The sequence below is a fragment of the Grammomys surdaster genome, unplaced genomic scaffold, assembly GCF_004785775.1.
Source record: "Grammomys surdaster isolate TR1022 unplaced genomic scaffold, NIH_TR_1.0 126158, whole genome shotgun sequence".
NCBI classification, from domain to species: Eukaryota; Metazoa; Chordata; class Mammalia; order Rodentia; family Muridae; genus Grammomys; species Grammomys surdaster.
Genome location: NW_021620966.1, coordinates 2425509 through 2449221, shown reverse-complemented (window position 1 = coordinate 2449221; position 23713 = coordinate 2425509). Strand labels below are relative to the sequence as shown.

General features: G+C 41.1%; 2 protein-coding genes across 3 annotated transcripts in view; one reads left to right on the top strand and one right to left on the bottom strand.

Moving 5' to 3' along the window:
• Positions 1-2327, top strand: part of Gpsm2 (G protein signaling modulator 2) — a 39030-nt gene extending 36703 nt beyond the window's left edge. The window contains exon 15 of the mRNA XM_028757298.1: positions 733-2327. Coding sequence (XP_028613131.1) covers positions 733-957 — 225 coding nt within the window. The 3' untranslated portion in view covers positions 958-2327. The remainder of the gene's footprint in view (positions 1-732) is intronic.
• Positions 1719-23713, bottom strand: Clcc1 (chloride channel CLIC like 1). Of its 2 annotated transcripts, none has more exons than XM_028757300.1 (12): positions 23658-23713; positions 15951-16090; positions 15457-15558; positions 13895-14002; positions 12164-12385; positions 11580-11720; positions 9259-9352; positions 7511-7608; positions 7007-7153; positions 5275-5616; positions 3605-3901; positions 1719-2050 (listed from the first exon to the last, which is right to left on the bottom strand). In XM_028757300.1, exons 2-11 carry the CDS (start codon positions 16077-16079, stop codon positions 3647-3649), a joined length of 1638 nt encoding a protein of 545 aa, XP_028613133.1. In that variant the 5' UTR covers positions 16080-16090; positions 23658-23713; the 3' UTR covers positions 1719-2050; positions 3605-3646. The 2 variants fall into 2 exon arrangements, with proteins under 2 accessions (XP_028613133.1, XP_028613132.1); XM_028757299.1 differs by having other exon boundaries at positions 23587-23688.

Below are 23713 nucleotides of genomic sequence, written 5' to 3'. Positions count from 1 at the left end.
TGTGGCACTTGTTCTAGACCAGGAGTCTAGTAAGAAGGGACACACCTACCGTCTCAGGTCGGTACCCGGGTGTTGGGGACTCTGAACCCGCATGGTCTACTGTCCCGAAGAGCTCACTGTGGATAAGGCATTATTTATTTACCTGTCATGCAGAACGCCATTAATCATCTTTGTTACAGGGACAATTTGGGTTATCAGGATGCTCTTGGTTTTGTAGGGTCATGCGTCTTAGTGGAAAGACAGGGGCAAGTGTGTACAGTGTACAAGCAAGAGAGAGTGGCAGTGGTACTGTGAAGAAAAAGTAAAGGTTGAAGGGGTGGTGGGTGATCAGGATAGGTAGTGACTTGGGGAACATCTGTTCTGTATAGTTAGAAAACCCTTCTGGGTTGCCATTTGAATCATTTGTGCAAACAGCTTCAAACGTAGGCAGATTATAATTTGTTGGCCCCTGGCCTAGACCATTCTAGAAACATGTTATATAGGCAAGACTCTAATTTTGAAGCTGTCATGCCTGGACATTTTAGTGTCAGATTTGTGACCAGTTGTAGCAGTGTACAAAGCCTATTTTTACCTAATGCTTACTGTATTCTCATCTGTCAAGTTTCAGGTCTGAAGGCAAGTTTCTGAAAAAAGCCAAAAGAAATGCTTATGGATCTAACTTCTGACAGATGATACAGCTTGGCATTCTCCTTTCTGACTGTTTTGTTTCAATTTCTCTCCATCTTTATTTAGGGGTCCCGATTAGATGATCAAAGATGTGCTCCACCACCTGCTGCCACAAAGGGGCCGACTGTCCCCGATGAAGACTTCTTTAGCCTCATTTTACGCTCTCAAGCTAAAAGAATGGATGAGCAGAGAGTGCTGCTGCAGAGAGATCCAAACAGAGACAGTGAGTTTGGACTAAAGGAACTTCTGCAAAATAATGCTTTGTTGGAATTTAAGCATTCAGGAAAATAACTAGCAAACCATAAGATGGTATGGTATTTCCTACTAAAGAAAAGGCCTGGTTCCCTCGGGACACTGCAGGAAATTCATCTTACACAGCACTGTAGCAGTCACCACGTTTTTAGGGTGTAAATGTTGAGTACTGGGGGACTGACATTCTTCTCGAGATGTGTTTCAGGGCAGAATGTCCTGTAAGGTGCTTCATCAACTTAACTGACCTTGAGATTTTGCTTGGGTGACTTATTAGATTCCTTGGCTAGGGTTTGTGTAATAGGAATTTAAATGAATCCTACATTAGAATTCAGTCCTTTCTGACTGAGGTCATTTTTTAAGGATCTAGTTGACAATGACTTTTTTTTATACCTGCCCATGAATATAGTGGATTACATTGTTTATTGAAAATAATATAAATAATGTCCTATGTAAAACAGATGAAAATAGTCATAAAATTCTAGTTTAAGAAAACTATATTCAATATATTTTTAGGCAAAGCCAGTGAGGGAGATGAGAAATAAACTACTTTTAGCATGCTTTGGGTTATCTGTCTCCTTTATTACATAATACAGCTATAAAACAGCATAAGACCTACTTTTTAGGAGACTTATGGTTAAGAAAAGTACATAAGCAGAAAACACGTGAAAATTCACAGAAAGTATGCAAGACTTAGTTAATGTTAGACCATCAAATGAGTTTATAAGACAGTGATCTGGTCTGCATTTGGTGTAGACACTTAGAAGAAAATTCATTAAGAAAGCAAAGACTGTACACTAGACCAAAATGTAAAAATATGTGTTTATTTTGTGTTTACAGTGGTTAAGACCATGTAATGTAAGCATTCAACATTTATTCCATTTTAAAAAGTGCTTTCAACAACTACCTACCCTGTTCTTTTCTTAAAAGCCAGTTACAATGTGCTTTAACCTCAATGACAAATACTTGCAAGTCTCACTAGTCACTTGAGACAAGCCGCCTCTCTTTTCTGCAATAAACTGGCCTTGATAGCTTCACCTTGTTTTAATCAAGTCTTCCCTGAATTGCTGTAATCACTCAAGAACAGCAAGTTGCTTTGCTAGCTGTCAAAGTAGATTCCATCCCAAATGGGCATCTGTAATGAAAAATACAAAGGTGAGACTGTAAATGTTTTTAAAGGGGTTCACTTTTGGATTAAAAGCAATCACTAGTACCAGCAGTGCTTTTTTCCTCTCAGGGACACCTATTAAAGGAGGCATTTCTTTCTCTTCAGAATTATACCAGAGCTCAAAGGACACTTCCCTTCCGATCTTGGGGAGTGCATTTACCAGTTAGGGTGAGTGGGTCCAGTCCACAGAGATAACTACGTCATACACAGATGTTCAGATGAATAAACTGTTTATACCTTCTCATCCATTCATTACATGTCTGCTATGATACTGTCTTAATGTAGAATCCTTTTGTTTTTTACCTTCCTGATGAAATACTAAAAGCATTTACTCCTCCCCTTCCTTCTATGTTCATGCCCTTTCTCTCTTTCTCCAGCCCCCACCCTTCCCAATGGAAACTCTTCTGGCCTCAATTTCCAATAAACCTGCCCTTAATAATGATCTAATGATCTAATCTAAAAAAAAAACCCATTTACAAGATAAGCAAGAAAGTTATATTGGCATATAAAATGAGTTTTTCAGATACTGAGGTAGAAAAAAAAGGAACATCATGCGTTTGTATAAAGAAATCAAAAGTCAGCCATTCAGAATGTCCCTGTTGAAGCAGCCTGCCCAAGACTTCATTCTTGAGCAGTATTATTTTTGGAAACCAGTTGAATAAAAGTATGCAGTGTGGATACGGCTGCAACAACAAAGGACACCGTGTGCACAGAAAGCGTGCAAACTCGGACTTGTACAAAATGTTAAAATTGCTTTTTTAAAAAGGTATAAAATGGAGAATGCACTTTAAAAATCACAAACAAAACGTTGACTTAAAAGTATTAATACGTCTTGTTCTCTATCTACAGCTCTTTGAAAACTAGAATTACATTTAGCCTAGACAGTATAGCAAACTGAATAACATCAAAGCAACTGCTAGGTTCTAAACATGAAAATGGGTATTTTTAAATCTAGTACTACATGGTAGAGAATAAAGTCTTTCTCACAGTTGCTGGCAAAATGTGAAATTCAAGTATTAATAGAACCAGTTCATCCTCAGGTTTGTCTTAGTGAGACCTAATGAAAAATGTATGACAAGGATACAGGCCTGGTAACCAGAAAGTCACATTGTTCTGCAGGTGGCCTATCTAGAAACACAGATGACTGACTGTGGCAGCAGCAGACACCAGCCTGCATTAAAGACCTTGTTTAGTAAACCAGGCTTCAGAGGACCTTCTATCAGCTAACACACACTTTGATCAGTTGGATCCTGTTGCTTTGCTAGCTGTCGTGTAGCAGTGTAGCCAAAGCAACATTTAACATTAGTTAAATGCCTGCTAATATCACCCCAATTAATAGTGTCTGTCTGCTACAGCATTAACTTAAAAATGTAAATTTTACAAACCCCTGTTCTAAAATATGAGCTACATCCTAACAGCTAAGAGATATTCTGATGGTCTGTAAAATTATTAATTTAAAGTTGGCAGCTTTGTAGTAAATTTCAACATATTTGTAAGGAAGGATGAAGAGTCAATACAGACTTCAAAGGTGACTGGAGCTGGGGCTGGTCTGCGCCTTGTTCTTTAGCCACATGGGCTGCTGACAAGTTCAGTCCCACGGGCTGCCACTGCAGCGTCTGTGCTGTGTGGGTGGCCTCCTTGGGGGCTACACTCAGAATCTGTCTTCAGCTGGGCCTTCTCCACTATGGGTGAGCTTTCAACAGTGCTGGGAACTTGGCCAGAGACATCCTTGGCAGGCTGGCTGTTTTCTGTCGGAGTACTTTCTCCTGGGAGTTCACCAATCTCTTCGAGGTTTGTATTCACAATGGATGATTTATGCTTTAAAATATAGAATTATATTAACTGTTTAGTAAAATGTAAAGTTTCATTGCCAATTCTTATCCAAATCCATTGTAGCTTGCTCCAAAAATTTAAAATCCTGTTTTTTGAGCTGCATAATTAAAGCACTAAGCGTCACAAAACTGTACCTGAAGGACTGGAGACACTTGAGGTATTACAGATGGCCTGCTGACCCTGCTTAGGAAAGGTCAAGAGGATTGGCTACCAATAATAATACATCTCTTCTTGCCTGGTGAGAATAATTATTTCACAAATGTGTACTGACCTGTTTTAAGTTCTAGGTGCTAGGAATAGAGAAGGGGCAAAACAAAACCTTCCCATAGGAGCCTGCATTCAGCTGTGGGAACGAATCAGACAGGATACGAGTATTATGTTTGAAGTACAGGTTACATAGGAAAGAAATGTGGTAGGTGGGAGATAGGTTATGTTCAGACTGCAGTTTAAGATGATGTGAGTAAAAGCTGAAGATGTGTGTGTGTGTGTGTGTGTAAACATACAGTCAACAACAAAAACAGAGACCCAGTCACACATGCAGAATGAACACACAAGACAGCAGATGATCAGTAAGGTGGTAGACCTGGGACATGGTGAAGCAGGGAGTCCCCAGGGCTACTGTGGTAGATGGCTTTTGGAAATGACACTAGAGGGGTTTGGAGTGAGTGACAGGTGGTCAACACATATAGAAGCTGGAAGAGCAGTCTCAGGTTATCTATACACTGTATAGATACAGTGACATCCATAAGAGCATCCGTAGCTAGACCTCTGTCATCCCTAGAGTCTAATGGACTTACAGCTTTCTCAAAGGTTTCTAGTTGCAACTCAAACAAACATTACAAATAATTCCTTTCTAAGGGAGAAATGGAAATATTCCTTTAAACAGTAGCAGTGCTACAAAATGTAGTTCAGTGGCTTAGCATGTGTGAGACCCCAGGTTCAATCCCCAGGACTGCTAATATACAAGTATCAATAATGAAGAACTTAACATCTTGCAGGTAAACCAGCCCAGCCAACTGTGCTATTACTTTCTTCTATACTATAGAATCTATAGGGCTTCTGATCCCTCGACAGCCACCCAGGCTGGGCCAGAGCTCTATAGCTAGTCCCCTCACTCTCTTAGGCCCTCAGTGAGGCCTCTGATCTTGTAACTGTATGAAGAATACGGTCGAATGGTATTTGACATACAAAGTAAATCTCATTTTCTGAGGAAGCTGGACTGGTGTCAGAAGAGAGGATGACTAATTGTGTCACTGGGACTTGACTGACAGGCTGACAGAGGGTACCGAATAAAAGCAATCAAAGCTCTGTAAAAAGCACATGGGCCTAGAGTATAAAGCAGACAGTTGCTGACTTACGCTGGGGACCACTTCTGGATGCTCTTGTGCCTCTGTGTCAGGTAAATCAAATGCCCGGAGCACTTCAGGGCTCTTGTTGCCAGACTGAAATCTCATGTCAACGTCTCTCTGTCTCAGAACATCTCTCTTACGTGCATGCATTCTGTCATAAGGGCCTTGCTCGATGGAGCCAGCTGGGCCCCTGTAAGAGAAATCTGCGTCACCTGCTCCACCGTGGAATCTATAGTCAAGTTCCTTCTGCTGTCTTCTGTCATCCGGCTCAAGGGCTCGGGGAGGTTCTCGCTCAGGACCACCAAAGAGTCTCAGCATAGGAATTGACTGTCCAGCACTATAGCAGAAGCTCTGTGAAGAAAAAGAGGCACTGAGGACTCAGTGACTGACAGATAAGAAAGTAGGAACTATGTTATTCAGGCTTTAACAAAAATGTCTGACAGTGTATATATATGTATGTATACGTATACACACACACACACACACACACACACACACACATATATATATAATCTATGTTAACGTCACTCTTTAATTATAAACTTCTTTAGTAGGGGGTCAAAGTAGTCAATAAAATGTACTAAATAACTAATATTAAATAAACATTTCAATCAGCTTGATACACTTTGAATAGGTAACAGTCATTGAGACCTAAAAATTTTAATTACAGAGTTCTAGAAATTTATGTTTCTGTTCATACTCATATATGGACAAATGATGAAAATTATTAACTGCATCTCATCATCAATCATACACCAAGACAAAACTGGAAAGGGTACAATTGAGTCAGTGCAAACGGCACTATAATCACAAATTCTGGGGCATTCTCTCTATTTTTTTTTTAAGATTTATTTATTTTATGTATATGAGTACACCATTACTGTCTTCAGACACGCCAGAAGAGACATCCCATTACAGATGGTTGTGAGCCACCATGTGGATGCTAGGAATTGAACTCAAGACCTCTGGAAGAGCAGTCGGTGCTCCCAACCACTGAGCCATCTCTCCAGCCCCCCCCCCTCTTTTTTTAAAGCTTTATTTATATGAGTGCCCTGTCTTCAGACACACCATGTGGTTGCTGGAGTTTGAACTCAGGACCTCTGGAAGAGCCATCCCTCCAGCTCGTGGGAGTCTTCATTTTTGATTCTAACAGCACGTGTTTTGGAGAGGTCATGGCTATAACAACAAGATGCTGAACTAGGGGATAACACATGACAAAAATGCATGCGTGTAAGAGATGTTCTGAGACAGAGAGACGTTGACATGAGATTCACTCTGGCAACAAGAGCCCTGAAGTGCTCCTGGCATTTGATTTACTTGAGGCACAAACACAGAACCATGGGGGAACTAAGAACAATATTTGTAATAAATATCTTCTCTTGGAGCTCCAACTGCTTTTCAGTATGCACACCCACTCCTGCACCCCTTTCTGTTCTGTTCTACAAAGCTCAGACTAGAATAAAAGCCCCATTTCCTCACAGAGGAAGCAGTCAACCAATTTCCTGTGTGTTCACGTTAAATTTAAAAATAAATTATTCTAAGCCACTTGCTGTGATGTGCACAAACACAAGAACTACCGATTAGAGGAATATATGAAATCTCAACTCATTAAAAACCACCTTATACCTATGAGCACAGTACTATTACTCCAATTTGATTTACAGCAAAGAAGTCTAATGATTTGAGGTTTGCCTTCTTTTTTATAAATCTTATTCACTATCAGCACTGCTAATGTACTAACCAGGACAGCAGCCGCTATAAGCAGAAGCACCGGAATCTGCAGCAACACTGGAATCTCCTTCATGAGCGCTTTAATGAATTCACCAGTTCCTTTTCCAATGTGCTTTAATGGTTCCGTTATAAAGTTAGTGAACGTAATTGCCAGAGCCTAAAACCAAAGACCAGAGCAATTTAACTTCAAGACTGAGATAGCCACATGCAAAACTTCACTGTGCACTGAGGCTCGGATTACAAAACTTAACACCCATGTTTTTGTGTATGTGTGTGTATGTTCTAAGAGTGAGTCTCTCATACAACTCAAACTATAACCCAACCAGGCCTTAATGCTACCCTCCCTCCTCCCTCCTGAGTGCTAGGATTAGAGGTACACCACCAGGCCCACTGAAAGCCAATATTTAATGGAACCATTTTTCCCCACTAGGACAAAGATTTATTATTAGCCTTATCTGTTATAAAGGCAAAGACTTTTTGTGACACTGTAATTATTACAAAATACATTCTATACCTTTGTTGGCGGAACCAACCAAATAGGGTTGACTAATAAGAGCTCATAGTACTTTTGGCATGGGTCATCCTTATAGGTCCATGAACTTCTAAACCACTCTATATAGAGAAACAGACAAAAAAACAATCAAGGGAAAACATAGTTGTATTTCTTTGACAAGTTAAGATCAGTTTGGTTTTGACTATGTCCACCCACTAGTAAATTTTGAGTTGTTTTATATTTTAAATAGACTCTATAATGTAATTATTTCATCTCAAGTCCAAAATCATATCCTCAAAATTCATTCAAATTCAACAAATCTTATGGACATGACAAAATAAATGTCTGCTTTATAGATTTTCAAAGGGTAAAAAAATCAGTTTTTCATACACACAAATAAACATAAGTAAAACTGAGAAGTGGAATGAGACCAGTCCGTTAATATCCTGGCTAGGTAGCACAGTGTTGTAGCTGTGTAAAATGTTACAGGGAAGAGACCTATAAATCTAATTATCTCAGCAAAATTCACGTTAAAAAGTGGACTCTAAGAGTCTTTCATTAGTTCATTTATTTATTCTCTTTATATCCCAATCGCAGCCCCACCTCCCTCCTCTCCTTCCCTAACAAAATTTGTAAAGTGAATCTTCTCTTAAGTTTTTCTAGAACAGATTTGTGCGGGTTTGGAATCTGGCTGCACTAGAGGAAGCATCTTGTCTCCTGAGGCCAAGAACCTAAACTGAACTGGGTTACTCTCACAACTTAAAAGGGGGGGAACAGTAGGTTTGGAGATAGATGGCTCAGTGGTTAAGTATACTTGTTGCTCTTGCAAAATACCCAGATTCCGTTCCCAGCACCCACATGGACGCTCATAACCATTTGCTCCAGTTCCAGGAGACCCGATGCCTTTTTCTGACCTCCTTGGACACTAGACACACATGTGGTACAAAAACATACATGCAAACAAAATACTCAAACACATTTTTTTTAAAAAAAAAGATCTAAGAAAAAAAATTAAGTTAATCCTGGGACCTACTTGTAGACTCTACTGAGAATCTATTCTGTGTCAGTCATTATAGATGGGTGTTTATAAAGTGTCTTTGAATATTACACTGTTCCAGTCTAGATTTCGACAGTTAGTGGTTAACATTAGTGATAATTTTTACAAAATCTGGAAGGATAAAAAACAACTTTTCACTTAGTTTAAAAAAATCTATAAGAAAGCCATAAAGTAATACTTTATGTTAATCTAAGGAGATTAAAGCTAAAATAGCTATTATTTTATATATACATTTACTTTTAGTGCATGTCTGCTGAAGACCTAGAAAATGCTGCAGGCTAGGTGATGAAAAGGAGCCTAGGACCCTTCAGTCTACCGCAGCAGACTGAACACACCACAGCACGGACACAGTCTTCTTGTGACTTTGGATGAGTTCAGTAAGTTGCTACTTTTTAAACTTAAGGAAGTAGGCTTTATCTGCAGTTGTTTTGTGTATTCTTTGGGAAGGGTACTAGGGTATTTCCGGAGATGTGCAAGCATTCTAACACTGAGCTGCACCCCATCCCTTTTTACTTTGGAACAGATCTTGCTAACTTGCTGAGCTTGGCTCCGAGCCTGTGAGCCCCTGGAGTAGCTGGATTACTGCAGTTCCTCTCCCCACCTACTGCACACACCCTGGGCACACTCTCAGATTAAAGACTCAGTCGTGGGCAGCTTACTGTGGCATTCATTTTGTTATTACTGGTCATTTTGTTGTTGGCCTTCACCTTACCCCAGAGACTTCCAGTCCAGTCCATCTTGACAACACACATATTGTTGAATGGCTCCATCTTTGCGATGTCAGCCTGATGCTGAGCAAAGGCTACCTGGAGAGCACAAGGAAGCATACAGAAACTGACCACTGAGGATGCAAATCCAACAGAACTTATTTTATCATTTTCTATATCATTTAGCCAAACAAGACTTTAATTTCTTTTTTTTGTAAGTTTTTTGAAACAGGGTCTCACTGGCTGGACTGAAACTTGCTATGTAGACCAGGGAGTCCTCAAATTCAAACTCTACCTCACAAATGCTAGGAATAAAGACTTGTTCCCCTATTATCAGGCCTAAAATATATATATTTTTTTTGAGACAGGATTTCTCTACATAACTGTAGGTTTATTTATTTATTTTATTTATTTATTATTCATTTCTCTACATGGCTGTCCTGGAACTCATTCTGTAGACTAAGCTGGCCTGAAACTCAGAGATCCACCTGCCTCTGCCTCCCAAGTGCTGGGATTAGTTGAGAAAACCAAATTTAAAGACTGGTTATTTTCAGTCTTTTTTTTTCTTCTTCTTCTTTTTGAGACAAGGTCTTGTGTAGCTCAGGTTGGCCTTACTGTGGTACCTAAAGATAACCTTGAACTCCTGACCCACCGGCTTCCCTCACCCAAGCACTGTGATTATAGATGTGTACTATATCACCCAGCTACAAATGCAGTCTTAATGCAGTAAAATGGTTAAAAAAAATAACTACAATGCTTCATACCATCTTTGTATATAATTATGATGGAGGAAAACTAATTTTTTTGTAACTTCTTTTTTTTGGGGGGGGTGGGGAATTCAAGACAGGATTTATGTGTAGCCCTGGCTGCCTTGGAACTAACTCTGTAGAGCAGGCTGGCCTTAAACTCAGAAATCTGACTGCCTTTGCCTCCCAAGGGCTGGTATTCAAGCCATGCACCACTTCCACACAGCAAGACTGTTATTGAAAAGGAATTCACATATGGTTCATGTCATGACTGAAAATATTAAAAAACAACTTAGGTTATTTTATAGTTCATGACAAAATGGTATTTTGCTCTGAGTGAGTTTAATATAAACAGCTGCTATCCAGTAGGCTGAAAAACCTGCACAGGTATTAAACATGGATAGCCACTTACACTGTATCAGGCAGCATGTGACCCACGGGTAATGTGAGGTACTGAGAGGACACACACAGCTTGTATGCAAATGCTACGTGACACCTTCAACCTGGGAGGAGGGGCTTCTAGACCCAAGCCTTCTTTCCCCTGCAGGCAGCTTTCATCAGACCACACTCCCAGAGGAGCTCACTGAAGTAAGTAACACTCCAGCAAGGAAGTTTTCTTCCTCCAAGAGTCTACGTGCTTAATGTGCAAGTAATTTGTTTCAGGGACACGGAAACCAGAGCAGAGGGAAAGGAAGTGTAACACCGATGTCCTCACAGAAATCCCCGACCATCCTGACTCACCCTTGTCAGGAAGACTGAAATTAAATTTTCCCTTCCATGATTATACTATTCTACTACAAACGGTAATCTTTTTACATTCCTACGATCTTATTCTTATTTTGAAAGATAATTAAGCCAGGCCACACGCCTTTAATCCCGGCACTTGGGAGGCAGAGACAGGCGTATTTCTGAGTTCGAGACCAGCCTGGTCTACAGAGTGAGTTCCAGGACAGCCAGGGCTACACAGAGAAACCCTGTCTCAAAAAAACCTAAAAAAAAAAAAAAAAAAAAAAATCAACAGGCTACATGGGATGATTTATACCTTTAATCTGAGCACCTGGGAGGCAGGCAGAGCTCTAAGTTCCAGGCTAGCCTGGTCTACATAGGAAGACTCTTTCACAAAAAATAAAAATAAATAAAAATTCAACAGTAATTCTTCATTAGTAATACAATTATTAAAAATTTGAAAATGAGTTTATCTGTATCTTAGTTTTCTAATTTCTCTATGGTGAATATACATAACTTTTATATTCAAAAAGCCTAATTTTTAGGGATAGCATTTTAAATCATGGCTGTGGTATCACTTCTAAATAGAGAATAAAAGCTCATTTCCCAAATTTTGTGTTTCTAAAATGCGTCCATTTTGCTCTGTGCTAGGCAACAGTAAGCCAGTGATAAAAGTAGAACTGTCTTTTTGTTAGGATCACCTGTGCTGACAGTTACTGACTTACTTCCACTGCTGAGAATCCAACCACCATCTTCAGCCATATCTGAGGCGAGACTGCTCTCAGAGTGGATAACTAACAGTCTCCAGTTACTATGAACTTATATTTAATTAAAAAAAAAAACTTACTAAATACCTTATATAGATATATCCAATTCCATCCTAAACTGACGAAAAAACTGATGATAAAAATTCGTTTCAACTGCGTGTACCAGCGAACGTATGTCCAGAGCTCAGTAGCCACCATCACCACAATGCAGAGCAGACACAAGAGCACCTTATCAACAGAAAAGGGAATCAGAGTTACTGCTAAGTGATCTTCCCCACCAAACCCCACCAAAGATGCGTTTAAAAACAAAAAGGCTAGCCTTGACCAGGGAGATGGCAGCTCAGGAGGCTAAGGAACCTGTCATCAATCCTGACAGGCCGAGTTCAGTCCCAGGACCACACAGGAGAAAGAGACACTAAATCCAGCAAGTTGTCCTCTGACCTACCTACACACACACACACACACACACACACACACACACACACACACACACACTAAATGAATATAGCATTTAAACAGCCTTAAAAGAACTAGATTCAAACAAAACTAGTATAATTTTACTGCTATATCAGCCCTATAGGAAGGAACTAAGAATGGGTTCTTAATTATGTGAATTAATTTTGGAAGTACTTTTTCAAAGGAAGCTTCCTGTCACCCTCATGTCATCTTACCATAAACACATTATATGGATCTACTCCAAAATAATCTTCAAATTGCCACTTCCATGCTTCTGAATCATGACGCTTAAAATTGATTAAAATGTCACTTAGTGCATCATCCAAGGCTCCTGGCTTCCATTCCTCTCCACCAAGGAATTTCTGTATCTCCAATAGTGTCTGTCTGGTAAGGAGGACCTCAGCATCATACCGCATATCCACCTTGTCTTCATCAGGCTGTGTCAGTTAACAAAGGACAGACAACAGAAACGGAACTCAACTATTACATTACTCAATGAAACATCGAGGTTAAAATCGGTTTGGGCCCAATATGGGGGGCACATATGCATTCCCAGCTCTCAGGAGGAGGATGTAAAGAACTTTTAAGTTCAAGATTAGCCTTGACCTTATCTCAAAAAATAAAAACACCTTGGAACCCAATATCTCGTGGTGTAAATAGTTCTAGGTGCCAGCATCACAAAGAACATACTTATCCTCAAAGGCTAGCATGAAATCCAAATACATGTATAAAGCATTAAAACTGTTGCAGACACTGTGCCACAGGTGGCCTCACTGTGTGAAGTACCCAGGTTCTACAAAGCCACTGGCAAGTGCTGGGTCACAGTCCTACAGGAAGCATAGGATAGCTTCCTGTGCACCCCTGGTCAGAATACTTGTCAATTGATCAATATATCTTTGTTTCTGTTGACACCTAAGTCATAAATATGACTGACTCATTACTGTGGGACACACTGCCAACCATCCTATAATTCATGCCTGGATGTTTTCTTGGTTTTTTTTTGTTTTTTTTGTTTTTTTTTTTTCCTGTAGAGTACATCATGGGCTTCTTGCATGCAGGGACAGTAGGTGGCACTTCACATTTGAGAGACATTCCAAATAACGAAATTACTGAAATCCCTCCCTACCCTGAAGTGTGGCAACTGTAGCACTTAATAGCCACAATAAACTGCAGGAATAAATAATGTAAGATGCAAAATTATATGATTTTATCATGTCTTGATTCCCTAAACTGCAACAGTGAGTCTTAAAAAATATGGAATGAATAAATAAATAACATATAAGAACCAGAGTTAGTGTCCAGTGGTAACACTATTGCCTAGCACGTGTAAGGCCCTGGGCTTGCTCTGCATCACTACAAAACAATATAAGGTACTCTCACCATTGTAAGTAACACATGAGGGAGACACAATCCCACAGTAGAACCTGCCACAATAAAGAGCAGGAGACAGACTACTAAGACACATTTTTCTTGTCCTCAAATGATGATTTTACATTTTATGGCTATGAACGTATGGGAACAGGAAACTGACAAGAACGGTTAGGGCAGGATTATTTCCCCATCACCTCAGTTCCAGCAGAGGCACAAGAGTAGAGTTGATTGAGCAAATTCTCAGAGGACTTAGAAAAAAACCAGAGTGCTCTGTACTGCTTACCCTCCACCAAGCAACACTGGAATGCAGGTGGCCCTAGAATCAGTGCAGACATCCTTTTGGGAGAGTATGAAGCAGTATTTTCTGTTAAAGCACATGAGGTTCTATTACTTCTCTCTTTTGGTGGGGATACAGACTGGGCTAGAACTGGAGATCCTCCTGCCTCAGTGTCCTAAGTACTAACTAGGACAACAGATGTGTATCATCACGCATGGCACATGACTTCTTCCACTATGAGAAACAAATAATGAAAGTATCTACTACAATGATTAGAATCTTGTCATCAAATACTTACAAGTCCAAGCTTGGCAGCTTCAATTAAAATCTTATTTAGATATCTCCTAAAAACAGGATTACTTTGACTTTCATAATCTTTCATTTTCTTCTTTTCACAATTATCAACCTGTAATCATACAATAAAGTCAACAGCATCAAAGACTATTGAGAAGGCCAAGTTCTAAATTGATAATGCCCTTAGAATAAGGAATTGGTTGTTATTTTTTGTTTGACAAGTGTGGTGGTTTGAAAATGCTTAGCCCAGGAGTGGCACTACTGGAGCCCTTGGTGGAGTAGGTGTGGCCTTGTTGAAGGAAGTGTGTCACTGTTGGGGTGGGCTTTCAGACCCTCCTAGCTGCCTGGAAGATAGTCTTCTGGTTTCTTTTTGAACAAGATGTAGAACTCAGTTCCTCCCATGCCATGCCTGCCTGGACACTGCCATGTTTCCCACCATGATGATAATGGACTGAACCTCTGAACCTGTAAGCCAGCCCCAATTAAATGTTGTCCTTATAAGAGTTGCCTTGGTCACGGTGTCTCTTCACAGCAATGGAATCCCTAAGACAAGAAGGTTAGGATTTTTTGCACCTTAGGATTTACTGGTAACTATGACTAAAGAAAGCTTGACCAGGACACATGTGTACCTCACTTAACACTCTCCCTGCCTCCCCAGATAGACACAGCACTCGTCCACTCTATCTGCTCTCTGTCCCTTATCCGTACCCATGAAAGTGTCACATCTATCTCTTCTCTTCACCACTGTCACTATGATGTCAGCACTGCTGCACGTTCTCAGTGACCACTGGATAACCTCCCTCCCCATTCCAGAGCCTTTCCATGGTACAACCATGACATATGTATGTATGTATGTATGTATGTATGTATGCATATATTTATAACCACTCTTCACATTTGGAAGAACTATAACAATCTTTAATAAGACAATTTACTCATCTGTTCATCCGTTATGTCATCAACGGCTCAGCAGCATGACAGGTGATAACAATCAAGATAAAATCTATTCCTTGTGCCAACAAGTTTATAATCTCATAATTATGTTATTACAAAAATACTAAGTACTATTTAAAAAAACAAGATGCAACTAAATATTATACCAATAAAATATATAACTGTATAGTACATAGAAACATTACAAATACAAAACTTGACCTAAACAAGTAAACAAGTAACTGTCTTAGGGTTTCCATTGGTGCGATGAGAGAGCATGACCAAAGCCCCTTCGGAAGGGTAGGGTTTACTTGGTTCTAGATGACTGTTCATCACTGAGGGAAGGCAGAGGTGGAACTCACTCAGGGCAGAAACCTGGAAGCAGGAGCTGACGGAGGCCATGGAGGAGTGCTGCTTCCTGGCTTTCTCATAGAACCAACCCAGGGGTGCCACCATCTACACAGTGTGCCGGGCCCTCTCCCGCCTGATCTTCTCATGGAGACATTTTCTCAGCTGAGGCTCCCTCCTCTCAAATGACTTCAGCTTATCCCAAGTTGACATAAAACTAGCCAGCACAGTAACTTGACATAAATAAGTTATATCTAATTTATGAATGGAAAAACAAGATCAAACCTTGTGAGTTAAAGAATCCAGTCTGTGCAAACAGTCTGACAGTTCCTTGGCATCTGACAAGTCAGGGTTTACTTCCTCTTTCTCTGATGTACCGTATTTCACCTAAGTCAAAGCAGAGGTTTTATTCTTTATGCTTGAGTTTAAAAACAGGCTCCAGTGAATAGAGACTAAAAGTCTATCATTTTATGACTGGGCTTCTTAAATTCTTCTCTTGCATTAAACCACCAAAGAGTAAGTCTCAATGACACATTCTAAGAACCAAAACTAAACTGGCTCACTCCTTGATGGGCTTTACAGCCAAATTCAAACAGAAATAACCAGACGGATGTGAGTGTTTGTCTAGCATCTCAAGACCCAGCATGGAAGACAAAGAAAAAAAGGATTTTGCATGACAGCTAATCATCTCTGACTCACAGCTCTGTATAAAGCAACAAAACTGCACTATTCCCATCACGACAGAGAAGGTTTCGTCAGTGCATTTAAAAAACAAGTACCTGAGATTTCCTCATTGTCCCTGAGGCGGCGTCATAGTTAAGCATATCTGTTGGGTCAATCCAGTCATCATCATGAGCATAGCCAGTTATCAGCAACAGACATCCACAAAGGAGCCGTGAACACAGCATCCTGAATAAGGCTTAAAAATAAAAAGTAATGAAATACTATTTTTAAATAATTGTTTTTATTATTGTAATTGTAATACAACTGTAATAAAAACTACTTCCTTCTATAGTTAACACTTTCTGAATAAAGGACATAAAAAAGTGTACATAAGGGCTGGAAAGATGGCTCAGAGGTTAAGAGTACCAGCTGTTCTTCCAGAGGTTCTGTGTTCAATTCCCAGCAACCACATGAGATCTGATGCCCTCTTCTGGTCTGCAGGCATACAAGCAGGCAAAATGGCAGAACACTGTGTATATAAGTAAATCTTTAAAAAGAGAGAGAGAGGGCTGGTGAGATGGCTCAGCGGCTAAGAGCACTGACTGCTCTTCTAGAGGTCATGAGTTCAAATCCCAGCAACCACATGGTGGCTCACGACCATCTACAATGAGATCGATGCCCTCATATGGGTGTCTGAAGACAGCTACAGTGTACTTTCATATAATAAATAAATAAATCTTTAAAAAAAAAAAAAAAAAAGAGAGAGAGAGAGAAAAAAAAAAGAATGTACATAAAATTCAAGCAAAACAACCCAGTAAAATGGCTCCAGGTACTTCACCAGCAAGTACAAGCCCTGGGTTCAATTCCAGCATCTCCAAACCAAGCATTATAGTGTCCACTTGTAATCCTCACATTGGGAGGTAGATACAGAAGATCAGAAGTTTAAGGTGAGCCTTAGCTACATACTGGCTTTGAGGCCAGCCTGGGATACATGATACAATCTCTTTAAAAAATACAATAAAATGGTGTGGTGCTTTGAATAGGTTTGGCCCCTGTGGACTCAGGGAGTGGTACTATTAGGAGGTATGGCCTCCTGAAGGAAGTGCATCACTGTGGGGTTGGACTTTGAGGGCTCGATGTTCAAGCTCTGCCCAGTATGGAAAGAGAGTCCCCCTTCTGGATGCCTGTAGAAGACACTCTCCTCTTGGCTGCCTTTAGATCAAGGTGTAGAACTCTCAGCTCCTCCAGCACCATGTCTGCCTGCATACTGTCATACTTCCCACAATAATGATAATGGACTGAACCTCTAAAACTGTAAGCCAGCCCCAATTAAATGTTGTCCTTTATAAGAACTGCTTGGTCATGGTGTCTGCTCTCAGCAATGGAAACCCTAAGACAAATGGTATTTGTATCTAAATCTATGTGTGTGTATATATACATTCATATATATACATTCACACACATACAAAGTAGTCTCATAAAATATAGGCATTTTTAATATGGCTCTGTTATTTGATTTCTAGCTTTTCTATTCTACACTCAAAAGATAAATAGCCACATAAAAACTTGTATGAGAATGATGGGCACACAATTCAAACTATAGAAATAGCCCAAAAGTCCATCTATAAAGTGAGTAAGTAAAATGTGGTATAGCTGTAACCACAGATTTGGCTCTGCTTTATTGGGTTCTTTTTCCTGTGACCCTTCTCCACCCTTACCTCATACACCCCCTTCCCCCCCTCCCCCAGATAGGCAGTAGAGAAAGAAGGTCAGAGGAGAAAGGGAGTGATCTCTTAGACTACTTCCTGCTGATTAGGGGCATCGAGTTGCCTGCTTGTATGCCTGCAGACCAGTGGAGGGCATCAGATCCCATGTGGTTGCTGGGAATTGAACTCAGAACCTCTGAAGAGCAGCTGGTGCTCTTAACCTCTGAGCCATCTTTCCTTGGGGCAATAATGATGATCTTCATTGTCAGGATATCCAATTCCTGCTTCTTATCTCTCATGACCACTTGACAAACCGCAACAACAAAATCCAGCAGAAACGGGGAACAGCAGCCTCCTTATCTCTAGGGGCTCTGGCATTTATATAACCTCTAAAGAGTCCCCACAATTACACTATTTGCAGCTGGCAAAATCAAGCCCCTGGTAGAGCACAAGGCAAATCATAGTCAGCTGCTTTGGACAATCTGAAGCAGCCTTATATCCCTCACCTGGGAATAAAAGAAAAACATTCCCATAACATGTCTACATTTTGAAAGAAATCAAAATTCTTACTGTGTATAGCCATACTCAAGAATATTTAGGCCGGGCGGTGGTGGCGCACGCCTTTAATCCCAGCACTTGGGAGGCAGAGGCAGGTGGATTTCTGAGTTCGAGGCCAGCCTGGTCTACAGAGTGAGTTCCAGGACAGCCAGGGCTACACAGAGAAACCCTGTCTTGAAAAACCAAAAAAAAAAAAAATTTAGGCATAAAAGCAATTAAGTGCTGATACCATTCTACAACATAAATGAAATTAAAAAATGTTCTACAAGAAACCAGTCAGAAAAGACCACATCATGATTCCATTCCTATGAATGTAAAGAAACACAAATGTATAATGACAGAAAATTAATTCATGTGTGCTTAATGCTGGGTTTTGGGTTTATGTGGGAATTGTCCCTGAAGGCTACACGTAATGAACAACACTCTAAAACTGTGACAATGGTTAGACGCATCTGTGAATATATTAAAATGCAACAAACCATGCCTTGTTTTTGTTTTAAGGTATTGAGGTCTATGTTACCCAGACTAAGCTCAAACTACCCTTCCTCAGTTTCATGATTAGCTGACACTGCAGGTGTGCCTCATGGCACTCAGCTTCTGAACTTATTTTGGGAGTCTGACCTTGCCTTCCACATATCTGCCACCACACACATGTGGGGTCCCAGGACAACCTACAGCAGCTGGCTTTCTCCTTCACCATGTGGCCTCTGGGATCTGAAAACAGCTCTCTCAAGCTTACCAGCTGAGCCATCTTGCCAACCCTTCCCTAATTTTTGAAGCAAATAATTTCAAAAGATATGAAATTAATGCTAAAACAAGTGTCTAAAGTGTCTCACTGGCTAAGAGCACTTGCTACTCTTCCAGAGGACCTGAGTCCAGTTCTCAGCATCCACACTGAGTGGCTCGGAAGTGTCTGTAACTTCAACTTCAGGGGATCCAAACTTCTCTTTTAGATTCTGTAGGCACCCACATACACATGCACATATACCCACATAGGCATATACATGGAAAAAATAAAAAATTTTAAAAAGCCTCAAACGAGGTTTGAGTGACTCCACATCATCCAGAGAATACCCTGCTCAGGCATCTCATGTCCATTTCGTAGCCACATGAGGACACCGAGCACGTGGAACACAGCTAATGTGAAAAGCTGAATACTTTAACTGCCACATAATCGTAAAACACTGCAAACAGAATATTTCCATCAGCACACAGTCTACAGGACAGTAACCACAAGATGAGAACAGCAAACAGCTGTTTTGCTTGTAAAATTAAAGGTAAGCCTAATCTAAATTAAGCACTCTCTGTACTTCCCTGATACTTTATTATTATAGCAAAACACAGAACTGAGCCCTATACTTGTCTGTCTCTCCCATCAGCAAAGGGTCTCTCGGTTGTGGCTATGTACTGTACCATAGAGCTCGAAAACACCTACAGCTCTGGCCACTTTCCAGACCAATTAAATCAGCATCTCTAGAATTAAAGCCCAACCAGTGAGATTCATAAAGCTCCGTGGGTGATTTCACTGTGCAGCCCAGGTAGAAAACCTCAGTGCAATGTGAACACTTCTGTGAAAGGGAGTGTCTTACCCACATCTGCACTCACCTTCCCACTTACACATCCATATCCCCAAGGCCGAGCACCCAGCCTTGCAGCTAGCAAATCAAGCTCAGTAAGTGTTAAGAAGCAAATGCAGATGACTCAAGTCTTAGCAAGTAGTCAAAGGATTTTAGGAGTTCAGAAATGAAGGAAGCTTATCTGATTATGAAAATCCAGGAAGATTTCACAGAGGAATAGCAAGCTTAGTGAAACTTGAAGTACAGGGAACTAGTAGTTCATGATATGGAAAAACAAAGTCCATTCTTCAGTAACTGGTGAGCCAAGGATGAATATGGTGGGACAGGGAGAGGAAGAGCAGTGATGATGACCCCACTGTAAGAATTTAATAATTTCGCCAGGCCACGGACAAACAGAGTTCACCTGAAAGGGGGGCTGGAAATGAAAAAGGGGGGATGGAGAGGTGAGAAAAGCATGAAGCCAAGACAAAGTATTCTGATCAAGGCTCGAAGTTTAATATTCAGCTCTTCTAATTTAAAGGGAAAACCCCACCGAACCCCTTCTTATTTCAGCCGGGAGATGGGTGGGGAGAAACCCATCCTTAGTCACTCCTGGAGATGTCTCAAGGCAAGCTCAGCGGGTAGTTTATTCTTCTAAGTTCCTGTAGCAGGTTGTACGGGCAGCCAAGGTGGGTAACTCCACCTAGGTCCTATTATTTGGTTATTGTGGTAAACAAGGTCTTTCAGGCCTGCTCGGGGCTGGAGGTAGGGCTCACACTTTATCTGAAGTGAATGAAAATAGTCTTGTCAAAGGGCTGGAGAGATAGATGGTTCAGCAGTTAAGAGCACTAGCTGTTCTTCCAGAGGTACTGAGTTCAATTTCCAGAAACCACATGGTGGCTCACAAGCATGGGATCTGATGCCCTCTTTGGGCATGCAGCCACACATGCAGACAGAGCGCTCATACATTAAAAAAAAAAAAGCATAAATAAAAATTCAAAAAAATTGTCTTGACAGGAAAGTCATTCAACAAAAGCCATGCCTCAGAAGAAACCAACCAGGCCACACCTTCCACTAGGTCTTCTTAGTCTATAGAGCTGTCAGAAGACTGGCTTGTTATTTACACTGCCCAGTTTAAGATACTTTGTTATGCCAGGCAGTGGTGGCGCACGCCTTTAATCCCAGCATTTGGGAGGCAGAGGCAGGCAGATTTCTGAGTTCGAGGCCAGCCTGGTCTACAGAGTGAGTTCCAGGACAGCCAGGGCTACACAGAGAGACCTTGTCTCGAAAAACAAAACAAAACAAACAAACAAACAAAAAAGAGTGGCTAAAACAGTGACAATCACAGGAATTGATCAAATATAGTAATATGCTGACTGATATTGTTTAATGTTTATGCTTGAAAATAGAAAATCTAAATACTAACATCATTTCATACTCTGGAAACAGAAAAACTGAGTAACTGTGTGATTAAAAATAAAGCTATGAAGTAGAGCCTTAGAAGAACTACATACAGAAGAAACTGAAGGCTGAACTAGAGCAACAGGCAAGAACAAAAGAAAAAACAAAAACAGCAAAGGGAAGACACCAAGGAAGGGGTCAGAGAGACAGCTCAGGGGCTAAAAGTACTGGCCGCTCTTCCAGAGGACCCATGGTTCTAGTCTCAACATCCACACAGCAGCTCAGAACAGGCTGGAAGTCTCCAGTTCCAGGGGATCTGACTCCCTTTTCTGCCCTCTGTAGGCCCAGCATACACATGGTACACAGACATACATAGAGGCAAAATATCCATAAAATTTTTAAAGGAAAAGAGATTTTAAGGGAAAAAAAAAGACACAAAGGAGAGGCTTGGCTGAGAGAAACATGTATTGGTCATATTCAATATTTCAAAGAAATTCAGTAAAGCCCGAGAAAAGGTCATTTGATGAGTTAATTCATTAACCATTTACTAACAGAGTGATAGGGAAAGGAGCAATTCTAAAGAGTTAAGAAGAGCGAGCATATAAACTGATATCAAAGACACAACAAGGCATCCTGTGTCCTCTCATGGGCAGGGCATACTTCTTCATTAAGAGAACGAGTGAGAAGGAAGACAAATTTTCTCAAATAAAAAACAGGAGTTAAGGGCGAAGGTAATTGATATTTAGAAAAAAAAAAAAGCAGAGGGCATTACTTAAGGTGACTGACAGCCTGCGGCATCACTCACAAAGTCACACCCCTGGCAACCATGTTACTTTCTCCAATAATGACCAGCAGGTGCAGAGTTAACCAAGACTACAGAATGATGGAAGGCCAGAGTCAGATTCCACAGCAGAGTGAGCTGGGAAATCAAAAAGGGGGGGTGGAAGAAAACAAAACCAGAATCAAGGAAATTCAAGCCCTCCTGTAAGAGTCCGGTGGTCATTAAGACTAGAACCCTTTGAAAACTACAACAAAAAAACTTAGAACTGATGCCACATTCCTCCAAAGCTGCAATCTAGACTTGCTTCGAGCTTATTTTAAAGACAAGTTTCTGAGCTAAGGCCAGCCTGTGCTACATAAATAGACTGGTACGAAAAACAAAACCATCATCACAAAATCTTCCTATGTTGCCTTAGTTTATGGAAAACCCTGTGTTACTCTATGACTTGTCAGAGGACACCAGTTTGTCTGTATCATTCTCTCATTGCCTCAACTACTACACATATAATACAGTATGCACAATTACAGTATATAAAAAAAAACATACTCTCATACAATAATAGAGAACTTTTTGTTACTGAAACATATATTCCTCTAATTCTTACGAAAACTTCTGGAAAAGGTACCACTGTCTCATAAGAAAAACACGGAACTTGTCCATGGCCTCTGAGCAAATGCTGCTGGGTCACAGGTGGGAAAACCAGAAGAGGGAGGGGCTTCTAACAGGAGCAACCCTGGTGTAGCTCTTAAGACGTGCAGGCTGACAGTCACAAAATGGAAATCCTCAAAAAAGTCACTGACTTCAATGAATTAAACGTCTAACCAAGCCAGGCAGTGGTGGCGCACGCCTTTAATCCCAGCACTTGGGAGGCAGAGGCAGGCAGATTTCTGAGTTCGAGGCCAGCCTGGTTTACAGAGCGAGTTCCAGGACAGCCAGGGCTACACAGAGAGACCCTGTCTCGAAAAATAAAACAACAACAAAAAACGTCTAACCAGCCAAGCAGGACTAACCGGGATGAGGGGAATCAAATTCTGTGGTATCTTAGAAGCGGGGAGTCGCTATTTGGCTCACACGTGTTCCTCCTTTCCTGGCGCTTAAGAGTTTTTTGTTGTTGTTGTGGTGGTGGTGGTGGTTGTGTTTGTTTGGTTTTTTTGGTTTTGGTTTTGGTTTTTCCAGACAGGTTTCTCTACGTATCTCTATCTGTCCTGGAACTCACCCTGTAGACCAGGATGGCCTCGAACTCAGAGATCAGCCAGCCTCTGCCTCCAGAGTGCTAGGATTAAAGGCGTGTGCCACCCAACAATTTTCATTTCCAATGTGTGCCCAGACAACGCTGAGAAGAGCACTTTTACAATCAGACTCATGGAGAAAACCTGACGTTTTTGCACCCAACTATAAACACACGGACTTACGGCATCTCCTAACTTTATATACTCAAATTAGATTTGGAGTTTCATACCATTACTACAACAAATCCAATGTATATACATAATTTTTTGGCAGTATTTGTTGCAGATTCTGGCCTAGGTTTCAGATAACACAAGCAAGAGTGCTCTTGCCCTAGGTTGGCCGCTCAGTATTCGCAGGGAAACAGAAGATGAGGCAGGGGAATGACTGGCCGGCGCTATCTGTCCGCGTAGGAAAGAACAGGGGATCGCCATGGCCCAGGCCCCGACGCCTCCCGCGCTGCCGCGTCGCCTCCCGCATAGCCCCGCGGACCGCCCCGACACACCGCAAAGCGCCCACTCACGTCGGGGGTCCTGCCTGCTCTTCCAGAGCGACCGGGGCCAGCCCGGACGCGAAAGACGCCGAGCCGCCTACCTCAGACACCGTGAGCTCGCGCAGGAGTCCGGAGCCGATTCATCGACTCGCTCGGC